The sequence below is a fragment of the Melanerpes formicivorus genome, unplaced genomic scaffold (assembly GCF_026170545.1).
Source record: "Melanerpes formicivorus ecotype bairdi unplaced genomic scaffold, bMelFor1.0.p_v2 SCAF_36, whole genome shotgun sequence".
Lineage (NCBI taxonomy): Eukaryota > Metazoa > Chordata > Aves > Piciformes > Picidae > Melanerpes > Melanerpes formicivorus.
In genome coordinates this window covers 3616443-3636070 of record NW_027142388.1, presented here as the reverse complement: position 1 = coordinate 3636070, position 19628 = coordinate 3616443, and the positions used below count along the sequence as shown (strand labels likewise).

Here is a 19628-nt window from a genome sequence, read left to right as displayed (position 1 = left end):
TTACTGATATGAGCTATTAACTAGGAGAAGTTTCTTATGGCTTGTAGATGAGGAAATGGCCTGTATTTGTGGTCAGCATTTGGCATGCTATGTATTTGACTGCTTTAATGGTTTGGGTTTTCTGAACCCCCACCCAGATAGTTGCTGTAGTACAAAGGAAATGTCTGGAAGAGCTTCATGGGTGTAGCTGATCACATATTCACCCTATTAGCTTCAGCTGGCTTGTAGAGTTCCAGTACCCAGAACATTGAGAACTGGGCTTTTTAAAATAAAACTCTCTGTTCCCCATGTCATATCAGTTCATGTCTGCACAGATGGTTTCTCAACTGGAATTGCCAGTAACATCCTGGGCAAAGGCTCTGACTGACATTTTTTGTTCATTGGGGTTTGGGTTTTGTTTTGGTTTTTTTTGTTTTGTTTTGTCTCCCTGATTGTATTTATAATGGAAAAATTGCAAAGAAGAGAGCCAAAGGAAAGTCAAGAGGCATTGTACAAGGAGGAAAAGATTGTAGCAGAGAGACATAATGTATTGGAAATGAAAGACCATTCCTGTCTGTTGGGGATTTTCTCAGGAATGTGACTGTACACATCTACCAGAAGAATGGGAAAAGAAGGGCTGAGACTTTGTGGCATTCAGACAAAAAGATATAGATCCTTTTCCCTTTACATCAAGTGGTCCATGGAAAGGAAATTGTGCTTTCAATGCATGGGGGAGTTCCTGTTCAGAATGGATCACAGCATGTTGGTACTGTAAGGAAGTTTTCTCTTCTACTGTCTTGCCCCCCAGGGCATTTACTTGAAGAGCATAATTAGGATATGCACCTGGGAAAACACACCACTGGGCACAGATACAGTGACACACTACAACCCAACTGTATTTTAGTCTATTGCAGATGATAGAAAAGAAACTGAGATGAACAGCATCAAAACTTACTTCCCATGAACCTTCTCTCCCCATTTATTCATGTCCTTTGGCTTGTGCACATTCAAGCCCCCTTCTGTAAGGGAGGCTGGACTATTTGACTGCCATAAAAGAAGCTTGATTTAAGAGAAAACCTGAAAAAGAGAATGAAGACCTGACTGGTGAGGATAGGAAAGATTTCCATGCTTTGAATGGAGGGCACAAAAGGGCTAGGCAAATCCAGGCTAGGTAAATCCATTGGCCCAGGGTTTTCAGCATGGCTGTCTGTGCCACAGCTGATTTTTCAGAGAGCTGGGAGGTGGTGAAGGAACTTCATTATAAGCCAAGTTAGTCTTCAACTGAGGAGTGTGGTGAGATGCAGGAACTGAGAGCCGTTTAGGTATTTTGGAGACAAGGATGAGAAGATTGTGAAAACAACTGCAATGGGGCATGGAAAAATCCAGGAAGGCTGCTTTACCCATGGGGTGAAGCTCTCTCTTTGGTTTGGACTAGAGCCAGTGGCACAGAGTAACAGAAACTCTCAAATTCATGCATCTGCTGCTTGGCCAGTCCTCGCTGGAGACTGTCAGAGCAAATGGAGCTGCCTGTTCTGGAACCATTTTAGCTAGAATCAGCTCCCAGAAGACTCTTGTTAATAACTCATGTCTCACCAGGCCTCTCCTTCTTCACTCCACTCCCTAAAAACTGAGCTGGGAGGCTATGCAGGAATTTGGGCTCTCTCTCGGGTAGGCCAGCAAGAAGGCGACATGCTCTTGCTGAGGTAATCTGCTAAAGCCATTGCCATCTTGCAGAGCAGCCACAATTCAAAGCACAGTTGGGTTTTGAACACTGGGCTGACTTTTCTGTCTCTTTTAATGCTTTAAACAGGGCTATGCATTCAGCAGTTATTTGTATAAGCGATCTCCAGGCATTTGAAAAAGACTTCTGTTTTCCAGAAGAGAGGAGGAAAGAGGCCAGAAGGGACTGCGTGGGGCAGAGTTCGGGGCAAGCGATAGGGGAGCAGCCAAAAGGAAGAGGGGTTTGGTTGAGCCGGTGTGGGGGCGACTGTGGGCAGGCCCAGTGCTGCAAGGCAGACGTGCTAGGACTCCCCCACACCTGGTATTAAATCAGAAAAAAAAGCCTTCCACCTTCTGTTGCTAGGAGTTATGCTCTTTAGAGCTGAGTTCGACAGTTGTTATTGCAATTTTGTGGTGCTCTTTTGATTTACAGCTGTTTTTACGACCATTGAGACAGCCACAAATCGAGGAAATCTCATAAAACAGAGAGTAAACGTCTCCTTCACAACCCAGGCAGAGTTTTGGCATCCGTGCTTATTCCATAGAGCAGGATGTGTAAACAATATTGTGTCCCCTGAGTGGCTGATATCAGTACAGTTAAGTGGTAACAGCTTGAAAAATGCATTTCTCGTATATTAGCGGTAAAACTCGAAATGGGCCCCCAGGCTAAAGTAAATTGGTGACATTTTGCAGCAGAAAGGGGAAAGGAAAAAAAAAAAAAAGAAGATAAAAAACAAAATCAGGGCAAGGGCTGGAAATGAGGAGCCCCAGCTTTGAAAAGCGGTGGGACTGGAGCCAAAGTTGGATTTATCTGCATTATTGCAGTACGGAAATAAATGGATCCACCACACTTGTTGCAAAGCATATCTAATTGGGGAAGACAGATTATATGTTGCTTGCAAACGATGGACTGCCCCCTTCACCGCCTTCTTACACAGAAGATGAGGTCAGTTAATGACATATTTAATCAAAGTATAATGATGAGAGCTGCTTTCTTGACTTACTGTATAGCACAGGAGAAATGCTTGATGCCCCTTGTCTGTACAGAGTATGTGAGTGCATTTCTGCCCTTGAATAAGTGAGGAGTAGGAAGCCAAATGCTTTGCAGATGTGAACCATAGTCTTTCTTCCATATTTTTTCCCTCATGGCCTCTGTTTGTAGGGAAATTTATATGCTGTCCTGGTTCCTTCTTTTTAGGTGTTCTTAATCCCATCTGTTGGCTCTTTAAATACTCCTGATCCTATGGTGTGCCTTCTGTTGTGGGTGAGGTCATACGCACGCAGGAGTGGAGCTGTGGGGAACAGCTAGTCCAACAGAGGGCTTTTTCCCCTAAAACATAGAAACACAAGACATGAGCATGTGATGGGCAGACTTGATAATGAAGTTAAAGGAGTCGACCTGGTAAACACAGAAAACCAGCTTCTAGAGTTTCACCATGTTTTGGGATTTACCACATTGATATTGTTTACCTAATGAATATTTGATGTTTCCTTCATGTATAGAGTTGCTGTTATCTGGTTGGGGTGACGGGAGGTATCATCACCTTGTAGCTTCTTTGTTTGATTACCCATGGGTCTGCTGACTGTAGCACGTGGTGGTCCAGCCCAGCTCAAATTAATCTGCTGCCTTTTCATGGAGGAAAGCTCTGAGAAGATCTTCCACAGCTGTCTGTTTCACAGAGCGTGGCAGGGAGTTTCACATGAAAAAGCTTTCATTCCTTGCCTTGGATAAATATTCAGAATCTACTTGCCCATTCCTAATTAACCTAATGGACATTGTGAAAACTTGGGCATCTGCAAGGGCTCGTAGACACGTAATCCAAGTGGTTCAGGAAATAGTTTTCTCATTGGATCAAGAGAGGAGGAGGAGGCAGATGGTCATTCATTTCTGTTTGATGTTGCCTTCCGGTGCTGTCTGAAAAGGGCTAGCCTGGTGATACTCAGACTGTGGCAGTCCTCTTCTGTGTTTCTGCAGTTTCCATGGGCAAAACAGAATGGATGTTCCCCAAGATCACACACAAGCCCAGCCCAGCCCTGTTGGTGGTAAAGCTGCAGTGAATGACATTTTTATCCAGAGGTTATTTGTTGAGTTGTTTACTGATGTGTTAATAGAAAGGACTGGGTAGGAGATGGTAGCAGTGTTTCCTTATGAATGTCTTTGTGCTGGTAATGTTCTTCTGAAAGTTCTGCAGAGGAGTTTTCTGCAGGAGAATCTCAGCTTACATAAATATTATACTTTAAAGAAAAAATCCAGCTGTGTCTTGATTGCAAAGATTAAACCTGGAAACTTAGAAATACAGTTGAATGTTGACAAATGCAGATGCCCAAATTGGTTTCCTTTAGAGACGTGTTAGTTTTGAAATCTCTTCAGTGTGAGTCCTTTCGGTTCTTTACAATGTTTGTGCCAGGACAATGCAAAATCATGAAGCTGGAGGGCTGCAGCAGGTACTAGCACCAAAGTGAAGGAAGAGCAGTGCCTGAAACCACAGTCTGCTAGAACAAGCAAATCTAAATCGCTTAGAGTGGATGAAGTGCTTGGAGAGGGCAGGGCCAGCGCTGCTCCAGTATGATTCACACGACTGTAATATTCATCTTGTAATAAGAATCTCTCCTACACTTAATTCTGGTGGGATTGAAAATTTCCCAGTAAACCTCTTAGCAAGGCTGATGAATTCAAAAGAGGAGATACTTCTTAGGTGGTGAAGCCTGCCTGAACCACACAATCTCTGCGGTTGCAGCAGGAGCTGCTCCAGCCAGCCAACATCCCTGCTCTCGGGAGCATCCTTACACTGTGTGTCAGATGCTGGCAGGCCAGCAGACCTGTCTGTGACCTCTGAGTCTCGGGATTTGCCTTCACGTTCGGTATGAATGCACCCAGCATGCTGCAACTTTGGGCAAAGCTGGGGATGCATTTTGCATCCAAACGGTGGTTTTCTGCATGAAAGGGGAGCCCACTTCAGCAGCCCCATCCTCCTGCTGGGTTGCACAGCTGTGAAAGGAGTGGACCTGGGAAAGAACGGCGCTTTTGTGCAGCACAGTTATGTGTTTAACATAATAAATGTTTATTGTCCTCTGGAGCAAAGGAGCAATAGGCTAAATTATAGCCCGGGGAGGGAAAGCTAGAATCATGAGGTACAGGCTGTTAATTATCTTTTTTTTGAGCTGTCATAATGTACTGGCGTTTGCCTGCAGCTCTCCCCCTCCCACTGCTCCATTACCTCCACCACCACTATCTCTAAAATATCTGCTTCCCCTACCACTGTGCCCTCCTGCTCTTTCATTTGTAAGGCAGCTCCGACCTCCTGAGAGATTTGTGACTTCTCTCCCAGCAGCCGCTTAGGGTGATAAAGGCCCTCAGCCTGCCTCTCGCTGATTAATCAGCCCTGGTGCAGCCTCGATAGGGTGTTAATTTGTAAACTCAGTGGACAGGCAGCCGTGATAAGCCTCTGCAGCTGCTCTGTGTCTGCCAGGGGGATGGGCAGATAAGGCTTCAGCCCTGGGTTGCAGCCAAGAAATATTTTGGAGCGGTGAATTAGAAACAACAACAACAAAAGAGCCTTCTGCAGAGGCACTCCTTTGAGGTTGCTGTGGGTAATACAGCAAGTTTCAATAGCAGCAGACAAGAGCCAACTTCCTGACCCCACGGCCCAGGAAAGGGCCATGTCGGGATGGCATCCATAACTGGGAACTTCTCTTTGGGTGGAGGAAGTGCACTGAGTGGAGTGTGTCCAGCAGATGGAGGGAGGTTCTCATCCCCCTCTACTCTGCCCTGGTGAGACCTCACCTAGAATATTATATCCAGTTTGGGGCTCCCCAGTTCAAGAGAGACAGGGATCTACTCAAGAGAGTCCAACAGAGGGCTATGAGGATGATTAAGGGACTGGAGGACTGCCCTGTGGGGAGAGGTTGAGAGACCTGGGGCTTTCTAGTCTGGAGAAGAGAAGACTGAGAGGGGATTTAATAAGTATTTATAAATATCTGAGGGCTGGGTGTCAAGAGGGAGAGGACAGGCTCTGCTCACTTGCACCCTGTGGTAGGACAAGGGGCAATGGATATAAACTCCAGCACTGGAGGTTCCACCTCAACGTGAGGAGGAACTTCTTCACTGTGACAGTCACAGAACACTGGAATGGGCTGCCCAGAGAGGTTGTGGAGTTTCAAGACCCATCTGAATGCATTCCTGTGTGACCTGTGCTAGATTCTATGGTCCTACTCTGGCAGGGGGCTTGGACTTGAACTCCGGAGGTTCCTTCCAACTGCTAACATCCTGTGATCCTGTGTCATACGTCATGGCCCAGGCTAGGAGAACTATGTAGTTTTCTCTGTATCTCATGTATTTATTACAGTTGGCCTGATCCTTTCCAGAGAATTTGACACTGGTTTGACAGAGCAGGACAGTCACCTGCCAAAAAAGTGGCGGACAACAAAGGGTATCCAGAACAGCATCAGTGTCAAATGATTTTTGAGCATCCTAAATGCTCACTGTGAGACGTGGTTCACAGAAAGTGCTGTGCAGTGTCCACTACATCTCCAGCAAATGGAATAAAACTGGGATGATAGCATTTCCCCTAAAGAGCAGAACATCCTCAGTGGTCTGAGCCCATGGAGCTGCAGTGGTCTGAGAGGCACAGCAGAGCATGGTGTTAAGCTCTGAAACAGCTGGACAGGTTGGAGCAGGCTGCAGTGACAACAGGCATGTACTCTGCTTACCTGTTCAGGGTGGTGATGTTGAATGTTTCTAGTGTGCTTATGCAGTTTTGCCTTTTTTATTGAATCACCTATGGGGTTTTTTCAAAATGAAAGGAGATACTTTGCTGTATTTCTATCAGCAATCTGGTTGAGCTGAATCCTAATGACTCTGCCATTGTTGGCCTCCCTAATTGTTCTGATATTATCTGACAACACACAACAGAGCATGGAAGCAGTTCCTTCCCTCTCTTGCCAATGCAGGTTGTTATGTTTGAACTGCAGCAGTATTCAGACAGACAGTGACCTTTTTATGAAATCAACTGTCTTGCAAAACTCTCTCGGTCTCTGAACTGTGATTTATAGCCGTTTGTGTTGGAGAAGGCTGCAGGTGGGATTTGGGTGACACATAATTGGTTAAAAGATAAAATAAAATGAAGGTTGCCCTGCTGGTGCAGTGATGGCAGGAGCTACAGGAATGAATTGCTTGGCAGTGCAGAGCCTGGCCCTCCTCCTCCCGCCCTCCTCTGATGGTTGCCAAGCCCTGTCTGGCAGGCCATTACAATGATAAATGCAGGTAGCTGGCAAAGACCACAGCTGAGAGTTTGTTCTAGCGTGCCAAGCCCTGCTTGGCATTCCCAGTTGGTGCCAGCATTTGCACTCTCACTCAGCTTGACGGAAACCAGGACATGAGGTGTGAATTTATGTCCGCATCCTTCCAGGAGAGAGTTGGGATAATGAAATGCCAAGGCAGCCCTGGGAGCAGCAGAGTAATTTGGTCGGTACCAAACAACAGTCTGCCACCTGTCATTTGCAGTACAGTCCCTGCTCTCCCCCATCACTCTTCCTACAGTGCAGCCTTTGAATTATAAGAAGTTTTAGGTAGCTCTGCAAAGAGCACTCACCATTCCCTTGGATTTAGTGCAAATGAAAACCCATACCCCAGCCAAACAGGGAGTCTGGCTAGATAGTTTGAAGATCTGACAAGAAGAATACAAACTGCTGCACGTAGCATGTTACACACTATTCCCAACCTCTCCTGCTCATAGCCAGGTTTTCATAGAATCATAGAATTGTTAGGGTTGGAAGGGACCTCAAGAATCATCTAGTTCCAACCCCACTGCCATGGGCAGGGACACCTCATACTAGGGCCCAGAGCCACATCCAACCTAGCCGTCAAAACCTCTAGGGATGGGGCCTCCACCACCTTCCTGGGCAACCTGTTCCAGTGTCTCACCACCCTCATGGTGAAGAACTTCTTCCTAACATCCAGTCTGAATCTACCCATTTCTGTTTTTTTCCCATTCCTCCTAGTCCTATCACTACCTGACACCCTAAAATGTCCCTCCCCAGCTTTCTTGTAGGCACCATTAAGATACTAGAAGGCCACAAGTAGGTCTCCTCAGAGCCTTCTCTTCTCCAGACTGAATAGCCCCAACTCCCTCACAAGAGAGGTGGTGCTCATCCTCATGGCCCTTCTCTGGACACATTCCAGCACCTCCAGATCCAGAACTGGATGCAGTACTCCAGGTGGGGTCTCACCAGAGTAGAATAGAGGGGGAGAATCACCTCCCTCAACCTGCTGGCTATGCTTCTCTTGATGCAGCCCAGGATGGGATTGGCTTTCTGGGCTGCAAGTGGTCACTGCTGGCTCCTGTTGAGCTTCTCATCCACCAGCACCCCTATGTCCTTTTCTGCAGGGCTGTTCTCAAGCCAGTCACTGCCCAGCTTACATTGGTGCCTGGGATTGCCCCGACCCAGATGCAGGACCTTGCATTTGGTCTTGTTGAACTTCATGAGGTTGTCACGGGCCCACCTCTCCAGCCCGTCCAGATCCCTCTGGATGGCCTCCTTTCCCTCCAGTGTGTCTGAACAAAAAGGTGTGAGGAAAAGAACAGCAACATCTACTTCATATTCTTCTTCTTCCTTTTTTCCTGCTAACTGTAACTGGCACTTGCTTGGTGGAAACAAGCCAGGACATGGAACATACAAATATGTAGTAGTGGAGAAATTGGTGCTGGTCGAAATGGAAAATAACCAGCAGTGTAAAACCAAGGTAGGTTTTTGGTAGCAGTTTGGGAACTGAGGTTTGGGAGAGAAGGCTATTGAGGCAAGGACCAAGTGCACCTTAATTTAAATGAGGATACCAAGCACAGTAACATTAGGCAAGGGGTTTGGCTGGTTTTACTGAGGACAGCTGGAAATTTTCTTCTCTAGTCACTGTTTCTGCAAACAGCTGAGGGACCTCCTGCAGCTGTATGACCAACTTTGGTGAGGCCCAAGAACTCCCCAGCTTCCTCCCTTCTCCTCCTTTATGAAATTTTCTTCAGTAAGTGTATTTATTTATTTATTGGAGCTGAGCTGGGAAGGAGAGGGAGTTTGATCTTTTCCTCTGGGAGACAACAACTGCTCAGAGGAAGATGAATCATAAGGCATGGCTAATGGAGGGGATAGGAAGGGGAAAACTCTGGGCTGTAACCATTCTCCAGGGGCTGGAGGGATGGTTTGAGGAGAGAGGGAAGAGGAGTTAGCAAGCCTGTGCCCCAAGGCTCTGATAGCAGACATGCTGTAGGTCAGGCATCCTGCTGCTCTGGGAGCATTAGGTCACCCTTCCTCATGGTAAGAGCCGCATCTGTGCAATAAGCCGACAGACCGCAGCAGCATATGCTTAAGAATTACAATTGCTGCTTAATCTAAACTAGTTTAATCTGTCCCAAAATGGTTGTAAAACGTACTCTGGATTCAAAGTGGTGTTATTTTAAGCTGATCACTGTGTTGCCAAAAGAGAAGGTCCAAACCAAAACCGTAACATCGAACTCGCAGAGAAACAATGGGCTTGGACCTCGCTGCCCTGCGCTGACTGAGACTGTCAGTGCAGCATCTCCTTCGGTGCCTTCCAGTCATCATCTGCTCTGCCTTGCTTTCCTTTGCTATCATCTACATTCAGTGTAATTCAGTGGTGAATTGGGACCAGTGATCTCTGCTTCTTGGCTCTCTATGGCCTAATTTAATTCTCTGTTCCCAGGCTTGAGCTACCTTCTCAAAGGGCCTGTTGGGGAAAAAAATCATCCTGGTTATGTGAACTGCAAGAAATAAGTGTTCTGGGAAGAAAACATGAATGGAGAGAGGAGTGCATTGTGGAGGGCCCTTTCCAGGACTATAGAAGTACTGAGCATGTGTGTGAATGTGAGGTGGGAACCTAAACTAGTATGTTGTTGTATGCCCATGCAGTCCAAGAAGCTTTTTCTTTCTAGTGGACCTTCTGTAGAGTGAACTTTCATACAAGATACGTAAGACCCATCAGTGCCTCCCAGGATAATCTTGAAGTATCTGGTGCATGTAAGGAATTGCTGTTTCAGTAAGTAGTTGCCTGTTCAGGGTGTTTCAGTGTGACCTGTTACAGTGTGGCTAAAGGCGCAACTGAAATTTTAGGGTTGTTGCTGGAAAGCTGGGGATCTGCCTGGCATTCATTCTTGTTTAGGGAATGTTATTTATTAGTAGTCCTTATTTGCACTGGACATCAACAGCCAGAATTTCATAAGTGATCCTCACCATCAGCTGGAACCAGATCTTTCAGAACAACGTGCTCACCATTCAAGCATCCCAGTGGACTGCTGGGAATTTTCCATACCTGGTAGCTCAGGTCAGGTTGGTGCCCAAGGGCAGCTGCTGAGTGCTGAGCCCTCTTAAAAGCCCAGTCTATAAATTGTGTGTGCAAATAACAGGAGGGAAGGGGACAGGTAAATGTCTTTGCTATCTGGAGGTAATCGCTGTGGATTTGTAGAGGTCCAGTGTGTATTCTGTTCCTTCCTGCTTAATCCTTTACACAGCTGGGTTGTGCTCTGTCCCAGCCAGCTGTGTACCACAATGCTGGATTTTCCTAAAACCTGGGTTTTTTTTCCTGTGATGGTGCATGAAATGACTGACTTGAAGGTCAAACTTTTCTGTGGTTATCTTAACTGAGCTGTGGTTTATCTCCAAAAATAATCCTGGTTATGAAAATACCATAGGTTGTCTTGAAACATCCCCTCACAATGCAGGCAGTGTTACCCCTGGGTTGCTTCTATATCCTGGAATGTGTTAAATACTTTCTTGGTCTTAAGGGTGAAGTTTAGTTTGTTTTGTGTGTGTGTGTGTGTGTGTGTGTGTATGATTTCCAGGCTCTCTTGCACCTTTCCTTGTGTATCAAGTTCCATTTTCTGTAGAAGAATGACAACCCAGATTATTCCTTCATGGATTAGTTATTGTTCTCATATTACTGAATGAAGGGGTCTGGTATGAATGACTTACACAATCAACTGGAAACTAGTAAAGCAATACTGACATGCTGAAATTCCCTGCTAGAGAAGCGATTGGGTGGCATTGAAGGGGTGGGTAAAAGCAGGGCAAGCAGATCGAAGAGGAGAGTGAAAATTGATCCAGAATTTTCAGGTAGTGTCCATGCTTTATGCTGAGCTTCTCTAAGCATATCCAGCACTTCAGTTTGAGAACCTCCTGGAGAAGGCTTTTCTTGAGAGCTTTTTAGTGCCTGCTAAGTTCACAGTGTGAAAACTGTCTCTCTTGAGTCTGGCTCTTGGCTGTCTAGAAGATAGGCAGCCATCCAACTTGAAACTGTATTGTACTGCCTACTTTGCCATCTGCCTACCGTACTGGACTCCAGTTTGGAGGGAATGCCTGGCCTGTGCCCTGTACAAAGCGTACAGACCAGGCCCCTAACACCATGTGCTCTTGCTCCTTGTGAATCAGAGCTGCAATTGCCCAGTGTACTGTGATCAGGTGACTGAAGTATCAGGCTTGGATCTGAGTTTGGTGCTCCACGAGATCGCATGAAGATCCACTGAGGCTCTGTTGTTGGTGATAAGGAACAGTTTATTCCCTGCTAACCATTTTATAGGCTACAGAGAAAGGGGGGGGAAGCTAATTACTGTGAGGCCTGACATAGTTTATAATGCTGTCTCTGTCAGATGAGGTTGTTCTGTTACATATAATCATTAAATTATTAATCTGTAAGAGCTCCTACACCTTTCAGCTGCCTTGACTTAGCAGGAGCCAGGCTGAATGAGGCAGGGACTTCATTGTGCCTCACTGCTCACCTTCAGAGGAGGGGGTGTGCTACATCCTTTGTGGTTACTACCTTACATTTTGAGGAAAAAAGCTGCCTTTGCTATGCTTTTAGTGCTGAAAATTCAATCAGTATTACTTGTGCTGGGTTCAAGAGGAGGAAGGATGAAGGACTGGAGCACCACTCCTCTGCTTGCTCTTCACAAAGCAGAAGAGGGCAGAAATGTTGGTTTTCTCTGCAGGGTATTCAGCCCAGTTTCCAACGGTCACAGAACTGGGTGCAGACATTTTCGCCTGTAGAGCTGGTGTAGAGAAAGAAAACGAAAATGGAACAGAGAATTGCTGACTTTGCTGAGTAAACTGCAAAGGGGGAAACCTGCAGGGCTTGGAGCAGATCTTGGCAGGTCATTGAGAGGAATCTGGGTCTTTAAAGTTGTGTTAGTGTAAGGTGGCCTCAGAAACCCTGCTGCTCTCTGAAATCATTAGAGCATGTTTCACTTTTGGGGTCAGGCATTGGATGGGCTGGGTTTGGGGGTGAGAGTGGGCATTTGCAAGCAGCAGCTTTTATCAAGGCATGCCTGTCGTGGGCTCTGATCTGGTGCTCCATGGGGGAGGAAGATGAGCAGCAAAAGTACAAGGAAGGCTCAAGGTGTCTTTTGTCTGTGAGCTTCAGGCTCTGGATGTCTCTCTGCCTTATGCAACAACAAAAAGGAATTTGGGGATCGGCAAAAGACCTGAGGGGTGCACTGAGCTGCTCCAGCTGCCCTCGTGCCCAAATTGGTCCTTCAGAAGGGGACATGCAGAAGGCAATGAACCCTTCTACATAAAGGACTCCACACACCTGGGTTTGTTCACAAGGGAAGAATTCCACTGCTTTTTTCTTTCTTCTTTTATTTTTTTGTAAGCCCTTCTTAAAGGTATGCAAATGACCTGCTGGAAACAGCAGAAAATTTGGGAGGGGACTTGTTTTAGCAGATGCCTTGGTCTGCTGGGGTTTTTTTTCACTCATTAGTGGGCTCCCTCAGACACATAGGTTTTATTGTATGATTCCTTTAAAGGGTGACTGATGGAATTGAATGATGTATTCAGGCTCTTCCTCCCCCAGCTTCCCTCCTGCCTTTACAGCAGTTCACAGAATATCCTATAGCACAGGCATTCACTGTTTCAGAATGGTGCTCATGCCAAAACCTGCTCTGATCTGGAGCTAGAAATCACCAGAGGCAAGAGCAAAAGTTACTGTACGCTCTAGGTGTGAGGGTTTGTGTCTGTAAATTGTGGCTGTGATGTTGAAAACACTGCTTTGTAAATGTTGACTCTGGTTGTTGAAGGTGGTGCCACATACTGATACCAGAAGTCTGAGCAATAATCTGTGTGTTTTACTTTCTCTTAAAGTGAATTTTCTTGCATGACTTCCTTAAACATTGTTTTTATATAGTCTGTACCTGTAGCACTGAGATCTTTAGCTCATGATTAAACAGTGCCAGTCTATATTAAATCCTCAGTACTGAATTATGCAGAAGGGAGTGAGCTGATGGCTGCTGTAAGCTGTGGCAGCAGGACCCAACTTCCCAGACCAGGTGAAGCATAAAGCTTCTCCCAACTGGGGTGGCTTGGGCTGCCAGAGCGGGTCCTATAGGTGGTAGCTCACTCCAGACAGCATCCTGGGGAAGGGCAGCTCTCCTGAGCAGGCTGCCAGCTGATAGGTTCTTCTCGTGGGGCTGCACACCCTTCACCCTGGCATCAGAAACCAGCACTTAGGATTTGTAGCTCAGCTGCCATTTACTCTTTGGGCTTTAGTGCAAGCCATGACCAAGTCTCATTGCCTATAAAATGGGGGAATCTTATTTATCCACCTGCCACGTGTCCTGGTGCTTGTGGAGTGCTTTGGGGCTAGGTCTGGGCTTTGTCTGAGCCGTTAGCGTGAGTGAGTTCCCAGAGCCCACAGATGCGTTCTGCATCCGTGGTGACTTTGTGTCGACTGTAAGTGAAAGATCTCTGAACAATGGGTTGTAAATTCCGAGTTGGCTGTCAAACGTTTTATGCACCACTGTTGTTGCTGCTGTGTGACGCTGTTACACTTTCTTTGCAAACCAGCCTAGGCAAAACCTTGTTTAATCTTGGTTCTTCCTCTCTTCAATCCATGCAGTGAAGGGATCGTGCAGGTAACTGATTTTCCCTAAGATTTGAGGATCTTTTTGCTGAGCTGTGTAACGATCATACATGCCACAGCTACACGTGCAGCTTTGTCGTGGACATGATTCAGAATTTCTTTCTTATGTGTCTCAGCCTCAACCTATTTTTCATGTTGTTTTCCCTCTCTTTTTTATGCATTTGCATTAAGTAAGCCATTCAGTGCTTGCAGTGCCACTTTCCTTAGAAATAACATTAATGGATCACTTCCTTGCTTCTTACTATATCTCATGCAGATCTTTGTGCATTTACTATTTGCTTTTTTTTCCTTCTGAGTCGTCATTTAAAAATACAGAACGGTGTAAAACGATTCATAGTGCTCTTTATCATGCAAATCTCCCAAGGCACCTTAGAATAAAATCAATAAAATCAAAAAGAAAGTCAACTTAGTTCAGCCATGTGTTGAATTAATTCATTGTTTTTAAAGCAGAGCCAGAGGAGAAAGGCTTTTTTCACTTTCAATATCTTTTGCTCTTCAGCTTTGTACTTCACTCCATTTTATTCATGCAGCAGTCAGTGCCAAGGCATTGATGATAGTTTCAGCTGTCTTGTAGACTGTAGTAACGTTGATGGTGCTCCCTACTCCCAGACCAGCTTTGATTCTGTAGAGGCTACTTGCTATTTTATCAGATAGCGAGGAGGAAAAGCTTATGCTGAAATAGGTTGATTGTTTGATATCAGTGGGGGGAGGGAAGGAAGCCATCCAATTAACTCATAAAAGCTTTATTTACAATGAATGGACTTTTTTTTTTTCCCTCCCTGTCTGTCATTATCATCTTGTCTGTAACCCAGTGACCCTGATTATCATGAAGCTGTTTACAAGGTTTAGGTTAATTGGATTTCTTCAACTATTTCCCAGAGCTGTGAGGGGCACAAATACATTGCCGTGGAGTTCAAACAGCATCGTGCAAGCCAGTTTGCAAGGAGACAGACTTCTTCCAAGAGGAAGTCATTTTATTTCATGTGCTCAACTAAGTGCATAGCAGCATGTACCTATCATTTGGCATAATATTAAATAACACCCTTCATACAGATGTGTTCAGTTGCAACTTGTGTTTCCAGTACACAAACTACATTTTGCATGTCCAGCAAGAAATGAGCTTACTATCAATGAGAGAGCCTTTGAAATGTTTTGTGTTTGGTTTTGTGGGGTTTTTTGTTTGGTTGTTTGGGTTTGGTTGTTTTGTTTTGTTTTGTTTTGTTTTTCCCTTCAGCTTGATAGCAGTTTCACTGGTTTTGTTTTTATATGAGGAATCATGGATAAAATAGCTGTGCATTGCATGGCTGCCTAAATAAACGAGACAGGAGGATGTAGTTGGGTGAGATCAGGACAGTACTTGTGTATACGCTTTGCTTTCATCTACTTGGGATGCATGCTCGTTCTTTAATGGCACAACATTGCACCCTCCAGGTGCAATGTGTAACTGCAGGTCTACAGATGCCCCACTTGGTTTATGAGCTCTTTTTTTTGTCAGCAAGCCTTCCTAAATTCTCTTTTAGCATTACTCATCCCCTTTTTCTCTTTCTTTTTCAGGCTTCTGTAAGCTCTGAGAAGCTGTTCTCCCCTGCAGCAAATAAAGGTAAGCGATGTGGAGAAATGTTCTCCTTATCTTAGAGCACGAGGTGCAAGTTGTGAATCCTTATTGTGTGAATAGCGTCAGTTCTGCCAGTGCCTTTAATTTTGCCACACACATCGTCATAAAGATCAGCTTGGCAGGCTTGTGGTGATTAAGTTAAGATTTAAAGCTGCATTGTCTCGCTGTGGGGTGGGACTTCTTCCCTGCCAGTCAGATTTGTAACAAATGTCTTAGGGAGAGGAATTACTGACAAAGGAGAAGTCAGCCTGTACTGTAGGGGATATGTTTTTTCCTCTAATACAATCAAAGCCTCGTTTCTTTTTTAACAGATCAATATTTCAGTGTTACCTGTGTGAGCCTCAGCAAGGCTTTGCACATCCCTTTCCCGGCAGTGCACACAGAGCGTTTGTGTCTGTACCTCGCGACTCTCCAGAATGAGGTGGAAGGTGCTGAGCACAGTGCAGGGTTTTGGCTCACAGCTCCCCACTGTCACTGTTATTGAGAGTCACCTGTGGTACACAGTGAGTGTTGCTAAGAGACTGTGCAGCTTCACAGCCCCCTTGGGAGGTGCAGCGACACATCTCTAAATACCCAAGCCCTCCTTTGAGGGCTCGGAACAGCCATAAAGCAGGGCTGCTCTACTTCCTTGTCTGCCCAGGGATAATTTCACTGAGATGAATACTGGGCAAAAATGCTGAAGTGATGGCTGTTTAGCCTTGGAGAGGGCAAAGTGTGGTGCTAGGAAAAGCATCATGCTGGGAATGCTTCCACTTTATCATGCAAGGAGGTCGGTGGCACAGCTCTGAAAGAATTGTCACGTCTGTGGCTGCTCTGCAGCTTTCCCAGCGCTGAGCTGCAGAACAAAACCAGTTCAGAACAATGATGACATGCAGATAGCCCAAAGAGGGGAGATGAGGCCCATTAATAAGAAGTGATGAAAAAAACTTCCAGCATTATTTCAAGAGGGCCAAGAAAGGAGCAGTTTGCAGTTATGTAGGAGTAGATGCTGGCCATGGAAAGGCATTTTGGTGGTTGTGAACTCCATCACCTGGACACAGGCCCGGTTTAGAGCTGGGCTCTGTAGCCACAGTAAGTATCAGGAATTCTCTTTCCTTCCAAGCTTTGCAACTTTTCAGTGCCAAATGGGGAAACCAATGACAAGCCCATTATGTTATTACATTTGCAGATATTTCTACAAAAGTATGCAGCTTTATCTAGGGGAAGGAGGGAAGTTTAAACAAATGGTGGAGAAGAGCATTTCTCTTCTCTTCAGCCTTGGCTCGCTGATAAGGCAAAGCAGATTGCCCATACGGCACTGCCTCAGCAAAACAAAAAGCTTGCCATGCTGCACGAATGTGTGGCACAGAGATCTGCTGGAGAGGCTTGTGTTGAAGCGTTAGCAGCTTTATTGGCTCCTCCTCGAGCTGAAGCCTGAGATCCCCCACCCCTTCATATCATGGAGCAGCTCAGCAAGATGAGTTTTCAAAATACCTCCCTATCAGGAAGATAAATGTGTGAATGCCTGTGAATCTGCTGTCTTGAAGTTTGTGTTCACTGCTGTTTATACCCCCGTTCCTGTTTGGTTTACTGTGGGTGTAGATGTTGCCAGCTTTGGGTTTGCACGATGATTTTTGTCTCAAGACTTCTCTTTTAACCCTGGCCCCATACCAGTGGAGTCTTGCTGATTGGCACATGCTGTGATCACGGGCAAGCCCTGCTGGGGGCTGCCTCATCATTTGGCACTTGTGTTGAGAGGTAAGAGAAGTTTGGCTCGGTGAGATTTTGTGCAGAAACCCAAACAGTGTTAAATTCTCCCCTCGCCCTGTTACCGCTCCCACAAGGCAAGAGCCAGATTTGTCTCTCACACATGCAAATGAACACCGCTCACGACCAGGCTTGGTGATGCCATATGGCCAGGAGAAAGTGACTTTCAAAGCCTCGTGCTTAAATTCCTTTTGAGAGATAAGAGCGTTGATTTAAGGCCCCTGCTCTGCAGGGCTGGAGCCGCGGCGGCCGTGCGGGAGGGGATTAGTTCAGCAGGGTTTGCTGATGGGCGCGCATGTGGCGTGGCACGCGTTCGTCCTCTCCCGTGGGCGTTTGCACCCTGCCCTTCTTTTGTAAACACTGGTGGCCTTCGTGGAGAGATAGTAGCTAGCAAATCTGCAGCATCCACGCTGCAACTTTTATTGAAGGTAACCAGGCTTTTAAAATGCAATAACGTGGATTCATTGTCTGGTGCAGCTCCCCCCTGTTCCCACAAGCTTTCCCTGGGGATGTGTTTAGCCCTGCCTATTTGTCTTACGCTGTCCTAGTTTATCAGCAGCTTAGCAATGCAATTAAGTATTAAGATCGACGGGTTTTGCTTAGTTGAGGCCGAAACAGCTGTAAAACATAACCTTTGACCGTATTTCTCAGCTCCACAAAAGGTCTGAGGAGCAGCTTCTTTTGTCTGGGGCTCTCTGGGTAACGTTTGTCTTTGCCCCCTCCCTGCTGGGGCCACGGTGGTGGTGGTGCTCCTGCTTTTGACACCAGTTCATCTGCAACAACAGATGCACAGCGTAGATGTCCACTTCAGGGACCAGTCGCTATTATGCAATGGAGAGAGGTGTCCTGACCTGGGGTGACCTCGGGAATCACAGCTGTGAAATAGGCTGAATGGGGCACTTTGAGCTTCCAGAAAAAGAGATTAAATCCTCTGTGTAAGGAAATAATAATTAAAAGGAAAAGCAGAGAATCCCTGATCTGCTCTCCTGACAGGTCTTTGTTTTCCAACGCAGAAAAGCATTTGTTTAGCCAACTTGTCACCACAGCAGAGAGTTACAAGGGCATTTGCTGCTGAAGGCTGGGTGTTATATCCTCCTGGTGAATAAATCAATAACCAAATAATAAAGCTCTGTTTGTTCTCTCATGCAGTTCCTTCTCGCAGGAGTCTCCCAGCCAATCCTTTGCTTTTACTGAAGGCCAAGTGCCATGCATGGCAGGGGAGGCATAGGTGAAAGCCTTCTGTCTCAAAGTGGGTGGATGAGGCAGAGGGAGTGATGGTGATTGATAGGAGGGCAGATGTGTGGTGGGTCTGAGGAAGGTGAGAGGAACTTTCACCCCAGAGTCACTGTAAAGACCTCTGCCTGCCTGCTGTGGTGCTATTAAGTGTGTGTGTGGTATGATAGCTTGTATTTTAAGGACCTGAGTGTTGCATTCTTGCTGCTTGTTCCCTCCTGCAGTGGGCTTCCCTGATGGGCCTGACTGGAGGCAGTTGAACTCTCTTCCACTTCTCCTTGCTCCAGACCTGCTGTATGCCAAGAAAAGTGAGAGAATTGATGCCTTTTGTGCCACAGTAACTTTGCAGCTGTAGCCCAGGAGACCTGATGAGACCCCAGCACTTGAACTGAGGGCCACTAGTGGGGTTAGGGCGAAGTGGGGCACCTTAAATTAGATGTTTCTCAAATGGCTTCAGCATTGGTCAAAGGCCTTGACAAGGAAAAGCTCCACTGCAGAGTAAGTGTAGGCTAGGCCGCTGCTCAGGTGTCTCCATTCATAACCCCAGGCAGGCTGTGGTGGCAGAGATGCTGCCTGTGAGATGAAGGGGTATCCACGAAGCCCCAGGGCACCAGCCCAGATGTCCATGGAGAAGCCAGCCCTGCACAGCCACATCTGCCCTGGAGCCCCAGGGGACACTGGGTAGCAGCAGGGAGACGAGGGCTCTGAAGTTTGTTAAACCTGAGTATGTTGCTCATATCTTTGGATCAAAATCAAGCTGTATGTGGAGGTAGCAGTTTAACCCATCTCTGTGGTGGCACAGAAAGACTGGCCAGGACCCAGGCCTGTCCCAGGCTGGTTTGGGGCTCACTGAGTTTCCCACCTCAATTTCCCCCTCCTGAAGAATGAAGACTAATGCTTGTCAGCCAAGTGCGCTGAGAGACTTAATTAATGAATGTTTATCAAGCAATTTATCAAGAGATCCTTTTAATGAGAGATTCCATAAACAGTGCAAGACTTCATTTTCATGGCAATAATAAATGACAGGGAAAATAAGTCTTATCCTTCCCCCACATACACACCCCCCAGGAAAAAGGATTGCTTACCCTCTGCGCTCACTTCTCCCTGGGTTTCTAGGCAGAGGGCTTTGAAGTGCTATCTTTCATCATGAACTGTACACATCCTCAAAGCTCTGCAGCTCACAGCCTGTGTCTTATCCCTCTGACAAGAGGGAGGCAAAGCTTTCTCGGCGTGCAGGTCGTAATTGTCAGCCATGGGATGTGCCGCAGCCACCCGCCCCAGCAGGCTAATGCAGCTTATGGTTCTTTGAAGTTCCCTCCCTTTATTTTCTGTCCTCTTGACCACAAAACTGTGCCGTGGGCCAGTGAGAGAGATTTCTTGTTCAGAGATGACACTGAGCTCTGACAAGCACATCTGAAC

General features: G+C 46.3%; 1 protein-coding gene across 17 annotated transcripts in view; it reads left to right on the top strand.

The window, feature by feature from the left end:
* The window catches only part of FBRSL1 (fibrosin like 1), a 563615-nt gene that overhangs the window by 488572 nt on the left and 55415 nt on the right, over window positions 1-19628 (top strand). For all 17 annotated transcript variants that reach the window (XM_068157346.1, XM_068157360.1, XM_068157355.1 and 14 more), the window contains one exon: window positions 15170-15215. In XM_068157346.1, coding sequence (XP_068013447.1) covers window positions 15170-15215 — 46 coding nt within the window. The remainder of the gene's footprint in view (window positions 1-15169; window positions 15216-19628) is intronic.